Raw genomic sequence first — 13,892 nt, 5'->3', positions numbered from 1 at the left:
TAACCAAAGCCCTCTTCAAACCAAGCTTCCTGATTGAATTTCAACCCCAGCCCACCTCTGGTGACTCTTACAGCAGACAATGCTGTCCTTGTGTACCTAGAACAAGATGTAATTTAAACAGAAATCAAACATTAACAAAATAGTTATTGTAAGTTTCCCAAATATGTTCAAATACCAACTGAATGTAGATTTATTTTTATCAGAAGTGCAGCCTTTAAACTTTGTCTTTCTGCAAAGGTGATGAATTTGTTCTAAAAGTAGTTCTTAAACAGACATGGACGTTATTTAACAGGCAAATCATTTCCATGGTAGAAGCTAGAACAAGAAATGAAAAGGTTGTTAGGTACTCAGGTTTTAGTTTACATATATATTAAAATAACGCCCCAGGGTGTGAAGGTTGGTTCATTGAATGTGTTTTCACTCCAAACATTTTCTGATCCTGTTTTGAATATTTAGATCAGAAAGTGTTTAAATTTAGCTGCTCGTCAGAGAACTGGGGAAGTAAGATACCAACAGTCTAGCTTGGACAGTTTTCAGGATTGAGAAAAGAAAATCAAGAGAAAAGGAAGCACATGTAAGTTTGACAATGAGCTCATTGTCTATACTTAGGATTTTATCTTGTTAAAACCTACTTTTTTTATTAATAATTTTACATAAGCAACTTTTTTTCATTTGTAAAATAAGGTTTTTAATCAGTTCTTTTTTTGTCTGGGGTATTTCCTGTTATTCTTCTGATTCTCTGCTCTTCTTACATTGTTTCTTTGAAAAGTGGAAGGCGAGTTGTAGGTTTTATACCCTGGTTTGAAGTGTTTAAATGTTTTCTTCATTCAACAGAGACAAACAGCAGAAAGAACATCTTCCATCAGACAGCAAAGATGCAGAGGAGTTTTATTTTGTTTTTTATGTTAGGTAAGTTGATCTAGATTGTAGTAACTGTATGTTTTTGTTACAGTAGAGACATGGTTGTAGAATGAGGAACCTCAAACATAACCTTTTAACCCAAGCTCTACTGTAAATGCTGCTTGAGATGTTATAATCTAGTTATAAATTAAGCAACAAGTTTTATGTTTTCAGGTCAGAGTGTTTTTATCAGCTGTCAGCTCTATGAGTATCTCTACATCAATAAGGAAATGAACTGGACTGAAGCTCAGCAGTACTGCAGAGAGAAACACACTGACCTGGCCACAGTGTCTAACATGACAGACATGAAGAGACTCTTCAATACCACAGCAGGATATAATAGGGACGTTTGGATTGGTCTGTATGATCAGACAGATGGTATCAGAACATGGTACTGGTCTCTGCCTGGAGTGGAGTTTAATGAAAGTGAGACTAAATGGCACCCAGGGGAACCAAATGATTGTCAAACTGAGAACTGTGGGTGTTTGAATACAAATCTTAAATGGGTTGATAATAACTGCATAAATGGCAGATATTTCCTCTGTTATGATGGTGAGAATTATGATTCACTGATTCTTAAATATACTTAAACTGAACTGTTTATATTATATTGATTTGTATTTCTCCATAGAGCAAAACATGCAAAGTCAATGTGAGTGTTTCTATTTTCTCCACAGAAAATAATAGCACACAGAAATACCACTTGATTGAACAGAAGAAGACCTGGCAGAAAGCTCAGAGTTACTGCAGAGAGAAACACACAGACCTGATCAGTGGAATGAAGCAGCTACAGGATGGAGAACTGGAGGAAGTGATGAGCTCTACATCCAGTAACCCATTCATTGGTCTGTTCAGGGACACCTGGAGGTGGTCAGATGGAAGCAGTTTCTCTTTCAGACATTGGAGGGATGATCTAAACAATCATCAATACAACAGTGGTCAATGTGCTGCAGCTGGCTCTGATGATAACGAAGGCAGATGGAAGATTGACAACTGTAATCAGAAAAAACCCTTCATCTGTTATGATGGTGAGATGTTTTTATTAAGTAGGACACTTATATAAAGAACTATGTAGGGAAAATATATAAATCAATATAATAATGCCCCATTGTATTCTTGAATATTTATTCACAATGTGAAAATGTATGTCATCCACAACTTTATATTTATTACAAAATGTTTTGCAGGAACATATATATATACATACATATGCAATTATATCTATATAATTTTTTTATTTTTCTTTCCAGAAAAAGTTATCCTAATCAAAGAAAACAAAACCTGGGAGGAAGCTTTAAACTATTGCAGATATCACTACGATGACCTGGTCACCATCACCAGCCTGGATGAGCAGAGATGGATCCAGGAGAAAGCCAAGAAGGCCTCGACTGATTATGTCTGGATGGGACTTCACTATGCCTGCACTTTAGATTTATGGTTCTGGGTCAATGACAAAATGGTTCATTACCATAGGTGGCCTCCAGGGGAACCATTGGATGACTGTGACATGTCTGGAGCCATGGAGACCAGAGGAGAACAAAAGTGGAGAAAAAAAAATGATAGTGAGAAGTTTAATTTCCTTTGTTCTCAGCATTAAAACAGTTTTTTGAGCTGTTGTTTTTTTTTCTGCCAGTTACCTTAAAATCTGTGGAAATTATTTGAATTATATTGGGAATATATGTTGTATTTTATTATTGTGTAACAAATATTTCCACCAAACATAACGTTTATGGTATAATCCTTTATTACTTGTCTTATGAAAAATTGTCCTTATTTTGATCATGTAATGGGTATATTTAGGGTTTTCTTATCAATAGCCACAATGTAGATACAGTAAAAATAAGTTATAAAATAAAAAGTCTTATTGCCAATAAAATGTGTCTAAATTTAGATTTTTCTGTATTGTCATTTAGATTTTTGGTTTGTTTAGATATTAGTGTTTTTGTGTAAGCCAAATAACAGATGCTTGAAAAGAGGAAGTCCTTTTCACACTAAGAGGAGGTGAAAACCTGGTCTCTGAATAGCTAAAGTTACTCATTGTGGAAAGTGTCACCAGAAATATACTTAAACAAGAGTAGAGATACTCTAACAAAACTATTTTAATCTGGAGTGATTCACTCTGATAAAAGAAGCAATTAGAAAGACTTTATTGACATGAATGAAATAAGTTCTTTGGCATTTGATAACATACAACTAGATCAGTTAATAAACAACCAACTTTAAGTTTTCCTAAATTTGTAGACTAGTCTACTGACAAACTTCATTCAATTCAAGTTATTGATCCCAAAGGAAATTGAAATGTACAAAGGGTTTTTACTGAGTTGTTGTAGATTTTAATAGCTGTAGGTAAAAAGGGTGTCCTGTAGCAATTTTTCATGTAGCAGATCTAGAGAAGACTGAACTGAAGACACTGTTTTTGTTAAAAATGATTATGCTTTTTCACAAAGTTCTTGTCTAACTTTACTTGCACGCTTCTCCTCAGACCCGGCTGCAGAAAGAAATTAAAGGGGGGGCATTCCATTTTTTTTGGGGGGGGGCACACTTTTATTAAAATTATTTTAAAATCTTTTAAGAATAATTTGCTGAATTAGAAATCATCATTTGTTTGATCCTTAGTGTTAGAAAAAAAATGTTTCCTGACAGGTTTTCTGAACCATGTTCTAATGTCTCCCCCAGCTGCTGGTAGAAACAAGATTTTTTACAATCATTCAGAAACTGGATACGTGTTACATTTGTATTTTGTTAAAAAACATTGAACATTGTACATTGTTATTGATAAAATTTTAGGTACAATTAGGTCCAGATTAAATAGTCAAAGATCCACAAAATATAAAAAATAAACTATAGTGTAGTCCTGTGGCCATTCAAATAACTCAAAAGTTAACTCCTAGTTTGAATCAGAGTCTTTCAAAGTGAACTATTTAGAAATCTGAGTGCAGTATTGACTGTGGGTTATAAAATCTGACCTCATAAAACACAGTAACGTGTAACTTTGAGCTTAAATCATTCAGTCAGGGGCATTATTCAGGTTTAAATGTTCTGTGCTCATTTCATTTTTTTTCTTTTAAGAGACACAAATTACCCTGCAGGAGAAAGAGAAAGCATGCAATATATAATATTTACACTGGGAAACAAACAGCATTAAGACTTTCATATATCTTATTAGCCCTTTTTAGATGAGCTTTGCACTGAAATAGGTTTGCTTTAGGAAATGTAAAGCTGATGTATTTGCTAACCTTTTCTGTGTAAATTCTAGCTGGACCCAGTCCAGGCACATAGATCACATATATGCTGGAATGACTATATTGCACCTGAAACTCTATTGTAATCATTTGATTTATTTAAAAATAAACTGATTGGAAAAGCGTTTTTTTTTTACTTCAGTGCTGAATATCTTGCTTACATTTCCAGCAGAAACTGCTCCCTGGCCACTCTCATTTGCACTGTTTTCAGTACTTGTCCTTCTATTGCTTTGAAAATAAGCCTGAATATCCATACCGACGCGCACTGACGACCAGACGGATTTAAAGCATGTATGAACGTTAAGTATGTTTGACTCAGTGTCCCGCGACTCCCGCCCCCTCTGTTGTTTGATTGGATGTTGTTTTTAGTCGTCGGTTTGATTGGTTGAATTGTATGATTGACAGAATGAGAGAGGAATAATAGAAAGCTGGCTACGCTGAGTTAAAGGAAGAAAAAAAAAAAAAGACTGCTGCCAGTCCAGGGAGGGCACGGCCCCACAATGCCCGCCCATGCCGCCGGGTCTGCTTCTCCTGTTAATATGGTAAAGCCCTCCGGAGAATCCAGCACCAGGCTACACATGATACAACTTAGCCAATGAGTCGTCAGTCTGGGTTGCTGCTGTTAGCTCATTTTAGACACAGCAGGCAAACCTGTAGCAAGCCGAGTGGTGGGAAAGAAGGAGAAGAACATGAGAAAAAGAGAGCAGAGAAAGTGTGGACTGCTGGAAGAACTGATGAACTAGTGATAGAAAAGTGAAATGGCGTGCTCAAAAATGACCCAGCACATTTTGAGTATGTTTGGCTCAACCTGCTGCTGTGAAGCAGGATTCTCCACATTGAACAGAATTGAAAATAAATATGGATCCAGGCTCAAAATGACCACCTTGATATGTGCTGGAGAATGGATTTGTCTCCAATCAAACCCAGTTTTAAAGCCTTGCAGGGCAGCATAAAGCCCACTGCTCTCATTAAACCATAAAAAGAAAGAAAAAATAATGAACAGTCAGTTCACGTGTTTTATAAAATATGTAAATCAGGAAATCTGTCTGTATACCAAAATTAATGATTGTTGTTCTCTATTCGAAAAACAGACATTTTAAAATGGAAAAATGTTGCAGAATGGAAAAATATTTTTTTAATTTAAAATTTCAATGTATAACATGGATGCATAAAAAACTAATTTTAATTTTATTTCAGTTTTTAATTCTGTTTAAAGTAACACATTATAACAAAAGATTTCTTCTGAGCTTTACTGGTTGATGATTTTCTTTATTCAGACCCCGCTAATTTTTTAATTGCTTACCCCTGGTCTACAAATATTCCAAATATTATGTTCTACAGTAATAGAAAATACAAAAAATTATCATATTAAATTTTTCTTTTTTTTTGTTTCAACAAATATATATTTCATACTGACCAGAAAATCTAAACATAAGACTACAGTGTATAAGATTTACTCTCTTGTAGTGTTGCACTAAATGAATTACAAACAATGGAGAAGGCTGTGCTGGTGCCACACTATTAAAGTCATAACAACTATAGTACAGAAGCCATGGAGTGTCATACATGTGATAATGTCAACATCCAGCAGGAGTTCAAGTGTTCCATTAGGTGATGCGGTTTAAAATAATACATAATTCTGTCTTTTTATATCATATTTCTTACTGTATATTGCTTGCAGCTCTATTTATTAAATAATGACCAGAAACTCATATTATTTTGGTGTTTTCTTCCTGAGTAGACGGAAGAGACCCAACCCCATAACGTTGACAAATCAGTTAAAATAAATAAAAAAAAACACATGGAACATTGTTTGAAAAAACTGTCTGAAAGAAGCATACTGTCGCCTTTTGGTATGGCCTCTGTTAAGAATAAAAGAATGAATAAAAGCTTGTCCTATGCCACAGTTACAAAGTAATAAAACCCAATTATTTTAAAGGTGTCAAGTAACGAAGTACAAATACTTTGTTACTGTACTTAATTAAACTTTTTAGGTATCTATACTTTACTCCATTACTTATTTTTCTTCTTACTTCTTACTCATTAAATTTTTACACAAGTATCTGTACTTTCTATTCCTTACATTTTTAAAACAACAATCATTACTCATTACTCTTGGCTTAATGTTTATATTTATGTCATGTCATGTGTGCCATCCATTGGCTCCATCCACATCTAGTAAAAAACTAGTGTCATTGGATGAGTCATATAAAGCAAACACTCATTGGTTAGCTAAAGCAAATCATCAGAAGCAAGGAGGTGTATTTCAACCTCCAAATGCGAATTGATGAAGTGATACTAATCAAAGAAAACAAAACCTGGGAGGATGCCTTAAACTACTGCAGAAATCCCTGCCATGACCTGGTCACCATCACCAGCCTGGATGAGCAGAGATGGATCCAGGAGAAAGCCAAGAAGGCCTCGACTGATTATGTCTGGATGGGACTGCGCTATGCCTGCACTCTAGGTTTGTGGTTCTGGGTCAATGACAAAGTGGTTCACTATGATAGGTGGGCTTCAGGGGAACCATTGGATGATTGTGACATGTCTGGAGCCATGGAGACAGGAGAAGGACATCATTGGAGGAAAGAAAAAATGACAGTGACAAGTTTAATTAAATTTGTTCTGAACATGAGTTTAGTTTTTCTGTGTTGGCCCAATAACAGATGCTTCAAAATAAGAGCCACAAGTAAGGAGGTCTTTTTCACACTTAGTGGAGGTGAAAATGAAAAAAATGTAAATCTGTTTCCACAGCGGGAAAAATAATAGCGACCACTATCACATTTCTGTTATTCAGCAAACTTTTGCACATTTAGTGCTTTTCTTCTAAACCTAAGTGGCAAACACTAAATATAAATTGCATGCTTATTTCAAAATCCTATATTTGTATGTAAATGGTAATTCCAAATCTAATTCTCATAAAAGAAACTATTCAAGTAAGAGTAAAAATTAATTGGTAAAATTGATACAAAAGCTCTGAGCAATTGTTGGCTGTTAACATCTGGTTTATTGTTTAACAATATGTTATCAGACAGGGAGTAATGAGCAAATTCTGGGATTGTCAACATGAACATTTAAAAACAATCAGGAAAAGATAAATAAGTTACTCCTATATATTTTCTGTTGTATTTTAACCTGGCCTCTGTACACCTCAAGCTATTATTTGTGGATAGGGTAACTAAAAGTTGCACTTAAACAAGAGTAGGGAAACTTTAACAAGACTATTTCAACCTTGAGAGATTCACATTGAGAAAAAAAGCAATTGGAAAGATTTTATTGACGTAAAATAGAGAAGTTCTTTGGCACTCGGACCCCGGCAGAAGACACGATGCTCTAAGTTTGCATAAGCTTGGATGAATAACTTAGGAAGAGGATTAGAGTAGTCCTCCCCACCGGGACCCAGATACTGGTTGTTGGGTTCAAAAATGTAGGTTTGTAAGAGAAGAACTGAAATACACAGTAAGGGATTTTCATACAGCTCCTGCAGGAGGAGAGACAGTTGCAACCCAAACTCAAACACTCTCTCTCCCACCGGACCTCCTCTGCAGAGCGTTTCATTAACAGAACATAACACATGGTTACAAACAGAGTATTGATCTGACAGAACAATTGATCAGTTCATAAAGACAGGATGCTCTACTGGCTGTAAGCACAAGGCAGAGCTCTCCTCTTGACTGAATCACAAGATAGAGTGGTCTCTTGATTGAATCATAAGACAGGAGTGGAGCATCTCATTTCTACAATGTTTCATATGAACACACATTCATTTTATAATCATCATTGAATAAACCTAACACTGGTGGTGGGGTGAGCCGGATCATGAAAGGGTCTAAGAGAGCCAAGTCACACAGGAAGCCAGAAACAGAAACTGTAAATCGGCTCTGTACATTTCAAAACAGGAATTGATTAAAGGAAATGTCCTGCAGGCTTCGAGACAAACCTGCTTTACAGCAACTTTCGTGGTGGATGACACTGCTGGCATGTGAAGTTAGAAGACAGATGATTGTAAGATGTCTGAAGATAAGAGAACCACCGAAGAGGGGAAAGAAAAACGTATAACATACAACTAGACATACTACTACAGCAGTGAAGCATAACTAAGAGAAGTACTAGTTATTAGTCAAAGAATGTCAAAAAAATGTGTTCACCAGGGAAAGACAAAGAAGGCAGGCAGCCTTTGAAGAGTCAGATCATTGATTGACAATGTTTTTCAAGGTTGTCTCACCCTTCCAAGCAGGGCGTGACTTGAACTTTCTTCCTCAAAAGTCATTGTGGCTAGTGGTTTTAAAAGTTACCAGCCTTTCAGCATTTTACTAGCCACAATTTTGTTGCTGGGAAGTATATATATGATCTATATGATTAAAGTTGACTTTGTTGTGCTTAAGTTCACTTACTTATTTAGAAATGTTAAGTAGAGCGTTATGAACTTGAAATGAAATGACCAAATATAAAATGCTTTACTAAGAAGAAAACATGCTTCTGGGATTATCACCTATTAGAATATCCATACAAGAGAGATCAGAAAGCTAATGTTAGCATGTATGAGTTTTATATGTTTTCTTCCAGCAGCAGTTTTTTTATGAGTTTATTATTGTCATTTCACAAAATCAATGGAATTTTGCCCCTAAAACATAACAAAGTACAGAAGATGACCAAAAATGATTTGCCTTTAGTTAAAATAATTTGCTTGATTTGGTTAAAATGAACTGAGGTGGAGGAAAGCAGGCAGGCTGAATGACTCAGAGGGGAGCTAACTAGGAATGTAGGGGAAAGCTGGAAATGGAGTCCAATCGCAATTGTGCTTGGTGCTGAGAAGTCAGTCCAGACTTAGTTCCAACCTTGGAATGCAGAGAGATGAAAGATGAGTGGCAGAACAGTGAACACTAGGAAAAAAAACATTAAGATCTAATTTTCATAAAGGTACAAGACATTGGCTAGACTTGTATCGGTATTATGGGGACATCAGGTAAGAAAGAGATATCACCAGCTCCTTAAATCTCCAACAGGTAGATGGGCAGATTGATCTCAGGTGTATCTGACAGCAAGCCACACTCACCTGCAGTTCTCCAAGGGGAAAAACGAAACCCTCTACACTCATGTTCTGACAAATCCTGCAAGTTCCATGGTGTAAATCCCATCGACTGGCAGACTGTGTGTCTCAAAAATACCCCTTGCTCTTCATGGGTGCTGCAGACTTTTTTTTCAGTTTAATTCTGTTTATTTATATAGTGCAAATTCATAACCCATGTCATCTCAAGGCACTTTATAGAGACAATACAGTCTGATTGGTTAGAAGTTTATTTTAAGGAAAACAAGTTGATTGCATCTTGTCATTCACTTGCAGGAGATGCTCATTCTGAATGAACTTGGGGTGATGATATTCGCTTGCATTTTGCGGTTGACTCTTCAGCAGTTGCTCAAACAAAATATGCTTGTATACTTCCTGTTTGGATTAACTGAGTGTTGTAGCTGTCCAGACGATCTCCATCTGAAGTTATTTTTCTGTGATCTCTGTATCTAAGTAACTCTAACTGACCAGAACTACTTTAAAACATAGCACCTTCTGCTGCACCTTTCTACTGAGCACTTGTCAGTTTCACACGGTTTTATTTCTGGTAGTAAGGAGTAGCTAGCCTAGGCTAGCTTAGCATTGTTATGGCTCCTTTTCAAATATAAAGCCTTAAATGGTCAAGCTCCATCTTATATCAGAGATATGATTGTTCCTTATGTTCCTAACAGAGCACTTTGCTCTCAATCTGCAGGTTTACTAGTGGTTCCTAGAATATAATGGCAGGCAGATCTTTTAGTTATCAGGCTGCTCTCCTGTGGAACCAACTACCAGTTTTGGTATGTGAAGCAGACATTTTTAAGGCTAGGCTTAAAACTTTCTTTTTAATAAACCTTATAGTTAGAGTGGCTCAGGTTATCTTGAGCTATCTCTATAGTTATGCTGCTATAGGCTTAGACTAGTGGAGGACATAGGGACCCCCTTTTCATCATTCTGCTTCATTCTATCTTTATTCTCCCACTCTGCAGAATCTATTAGTTCTCTGGTCATCTCTCCCTAACGTTCTGCTCTCTCTGCTTTCTCTCGTAGTAGCTTCATCTGTTCCTTCATCAGCGACTGTTCCTGTTTGGCTGTGATGCTATCCCTGAGAGATATACCAGCTGTGCTGCTTCCATCAACACCCTTGTTTATAGATGCTGGAGATTGGCCTGTTTTCCAGTGTAGTCCTGTGTCGCCTGTGAATCTGCTCTCTTCTCTGTATCTCGGCTTCTGTCTCCTTGAACCCCAGTCGGCCGCTCACACTGAGCCTGGTTCTGCTGGAGGTTTCTTCCTGTTAAAAGGGAGCTTTTCCTCTCCACTGTCACTACAAGCATGCTTAGTGTGAGGGATTGTATTTGAGTCAGTGAGTCAATGCAATCAACTGGTTTTCCTTAGATAGAAAACTTTGAATGAATTTGACTGTATGGTCTGGTTGAACTGTAAAGTGCCTTGAGATGACTTGTGTTGTAAATTGGCGCTATATAAATAAACTGAACTGAATTAAATTGAATTGAGGCGAAAGTGGAGAGGAAAACCACCCTTTTTACAGGAAGAGACCACTACGAGAACCAGGCTCAGTGTGGGCAGCCTTCTGCCAAGGCTGACTAGGTTTCAAAAAGACAGAAGCAGACATACAAAAACAAACAAACAAACAAAAAAAATTATTCAAAAAAGGTGACTCTTAACTAGCTTCAGAGGAAATACACAGTCAGGCAGATGAGCTCTGAGCCATTTCTCATGTCAAAGGATGAAGAGCACATACACTTAATTTCAGATGTTTTAATGTAGTCACAGTAAAAACTACATTTTTTTAAATGTTGCAGTGTTCAAGTAACACTTTAAGATTTAAATATAACACCAATCCGAGTACATTTAGTCCCTCTCTGAATTATTGTTAGATTAACTTCATAGTGTAGATCTTACTCTAGTTGTTGTTGTAGTAACTCTAAAAGAGTCAGTGTACTTTGGCACTATATATTTAACACTGTGGAATTTACTGTACACAGGCCAATGTCAAAAATCTATAAACAAAGGTGTTAAATGAAGCAGGCAAGCTAATAAGACCAGATGCTATTATGACAATAAAACACAAGGAGAACATAAAGCTAGGGGTGGATGTGGCAGAGGTGGGATGATTAGAAAACTGTCATATAAAACCTGTTTTTTTACAATGAGAAAACTTTGATCCCTATAGCTAATGCTTACCCTCTTGCTAATTACTCTATCTCCCACAATTTTTCCGGTTGATCTTTTGTGTGTTAGTTTTCAACACCTTCCAGCCTACAAAACAAAAGTCTCCCTGTTAATTTATGTAGAGATTTAATGCAGCCCTCAAAACGTTATAAGTGCTCCCTCTCAGCCACCATTTTTACTCATGCTTCCCCTTATATTATGCACACCCTAAACTTTTTTTTCTTCTTGTATACAAGATGACAATAAAGTTTACTTAAGTCTATTTTCAAAAAGTCAAGAAGCTATTTTTCAATGTTTGGCTCTAGAGCCAATTAAATAACTTTTAAAACAAGGGAAAGTATGGCTAATTTGAATAGTGCAGCCCAGATGTATCGCCGGTCGTAAACAGCACACATGCAGATTCGATCCTGGATCACTGCAAGCTGTTCATCACGCTGATGTAGGCCACATAGGGTGACCAAACGTCCGTATTTCCCGGGACATATCCGTATTTCACGTCCTGTCCCGGGTTTTTTTTCGAAAGTGAGGAAATGTCCTGATTTCACTGCGCACGACGCTCCGTGTGACGTAATCCCTGAGCCGCGTCAGTGCGGGCAGCCCTGTTCTTAATCAGAGGCTCTGTTCGAAAACCTAGGACGCATCCTCCAAGGACGCGGTCTACCTAGACTGGATCCTTCGAAGTCCTTGAAAATAAGGAGGCCGGAAGAGTTTTGGCTGTAAATTCGAACAGGTCCACCCTTCGGCGGGTTTTACCGCCGTATGCTCTGTTGCTTAGCAACCATGAAAGTTGACACACAAAGCAGGAAAAGAATGAATACCGAGGTTTTCAGAACTGTGTGTTTATTTATTTATTTTTTTTAAAGTTAAAGTGAACAAAGACTACACTCACAAGAATCCAGAGTGGAATAAAGATTCCAACAGCCGGGAGCAGGAACAAATCAAATCAAATGTAATGATAGAAACCTTAGTCAGTTAAATAACATGCTGCTGTCATTCTGCACATCTCTGATGTTGCTGCTATTTTCAAATATCCATTACTGTAAAACATTTCCATAGCTGCATATTGGTTATTTATTCTCCAGTTTTAAATTGTTAAAACACTTTACAGAATTTTATTGTTTATATTTTAACTCTTCCCTATTATGTTATTCTTATACATTTTTCTAAGGTCCTCATGTGTGACCATTTTCAATAATCTTTCTGCTGCTGTAAATTTGCCCATTGTGGGACAATAAAGGAATTTTCTATTCTATTCTATAAAAGGGTTAGAAATATATAAGTAAATCTAAACAATGTATCTACAAAATATATCTGCAAAATCTCTAATATTCAACAACAAAAAATACTTAGTTAAGCATATTGTGCAAAACAACAATAGAAAAATTAAACTCCTATCAGATTTATAGTCCCCACCCTGCAGATCTATTAGAATCTGTCCTTAAATTCCAGCCAAAGCCATTTACACAGTCACAGATAAAAAACCTTTAGATAAACCAAATAGTACCGCCACATATCTGACTCAATAACCATTAAAACAACTATTTTCATTCATTTCAGACGGAACTATTCACAGAGTTGTATTATATTAAACTGAACTTCCAATTTTCACCACTGTTCTGCGCCGAGTAACATTTCCTCTGATCACGGAGCAAATCCCGATGATGAGACATTTCTTCTTTCAATCAACCCCCCCCACCCCCCACCCCACCCCCCCCGCTCCAAGGTGTCCTGGTTTTCCCAAATGAGAATATGGTGACCCTAGATGTACATTTCACTGCTAAGCTATTGCTCATTTATGGTCTGAAAGCTGTACAAAATGAAATTTTGTTTTGAATGAAAAATTACATGTAAGTTAAAAAAGTAAAAAAAAAAGTCTAAATAGAAAAAAAGAAGTAAGATATATTTGCTTAAAAAATGTTATGCGGCCATCAAAATACTTCAGTGTGATTTTCTGTGTAAAATTGTGTAAAAGCAATAACCACAATTTGGAATACTTTAGCACATTTGAAGAGGTTAGAGGCACTGGTGAAACCAGAAGTTAAAAGTCCCTTAGTTCTGGAACTGTTATATCTAGAGGTCTGAAATTTTCAGCAGTTGTAGTTGACATGATGCAGAATAAATGCAACCGAATCAGATTTATTACTAATTAGGTTTACGCTTACAAGGAATTAGACTTGGTGTTGATGGTGCAGACAAATTATATCGATATACAGAATACAGAGTGTGGAGTAAAAATGAGCACTGAGAGTAAGGAAGAAAAGGTTTTATTTTTCTCTGCAGATGAGAACGACACAAACAGCTGACGACAGCTCCCAGTGTGATTCTGACTAGGTCGTGCCCCACCTTTTGCATTTATAGAGAATTCTTACACACGAACATTGAGACTACCCAAGAGAAACAGATAAACATTTCAGACAACTGTTTTCCGTTCACACCAGAGACAGGACGTGAGGATCTTAAACACAATAAGGACCTGTTTATCTACGTTTCCCCCTTATCTAAACTAGGGA

At 36.6% G+C, this 13,892-nt stretch overlaps 1 protein-coding gene across 2 annotated transcripts in view; it reads left to right on the top strand.

The window, feature by feature from the left end:
* Positions 1 to 510: 510 nt before the first annotated feature.
* The window catches only part of LOC119796472 (C-type mannose receptor 2-like), a 79,023-nt gene continuing 65,641 nt past the window's right edge, over positions 511 to 13,892 (top strand). The window contains exons 1-5 of one of the 2 annotated variants that reach the window (XM_038305047.1): positions 511 to 574; positions 835 to 909; positions 1,075 to 1,452; positions 1,578 to 1,928; positions 2,151 to 3,401. In XM_038305047.1, the coding sequence (XP_038160975.1) occupies positions 876 to 909; positions 1,075 to 1,452; positions 1,578 to 1,928; positions 2,151 to 2,497 (1,110 nt within the window). In that variant the 5' untranslated portion in view covers positions 511 to 574; positions 835 to 875 and the 3' untranslated portion in view covers positions 2,498 to 3,401. Of the gene's footprint in view, positions 575 to 834; positions 910 to 1,074; positions 1,453 to 1,577; positions 1,929 to 2,150; positions 3,402 to 13,892 lie in introns of those variants that run through there. The other variant, XM_038305056.1, reaches the window with a different exon arrangement.

This window comes from Cyprinodon tularosa, unplaced genomic scaffold (assembly GCF_016077235.1).
Source record: "Cyprinodon tularosa strain WSP-4 unplaced genomic scaffold, ASM1607723v1 ctg1148, whole genome shotgun sequence".
NCBI lineage: Eukaryota > Metazoa > Chordata > Actinopteri > Cyprinodontiformes > Cyprinodontidae > Cyprinodon > Cyprinodon tularosa.
This window is presented reverse-complemented; position numbering and strand designations above follow the sequence as displayed.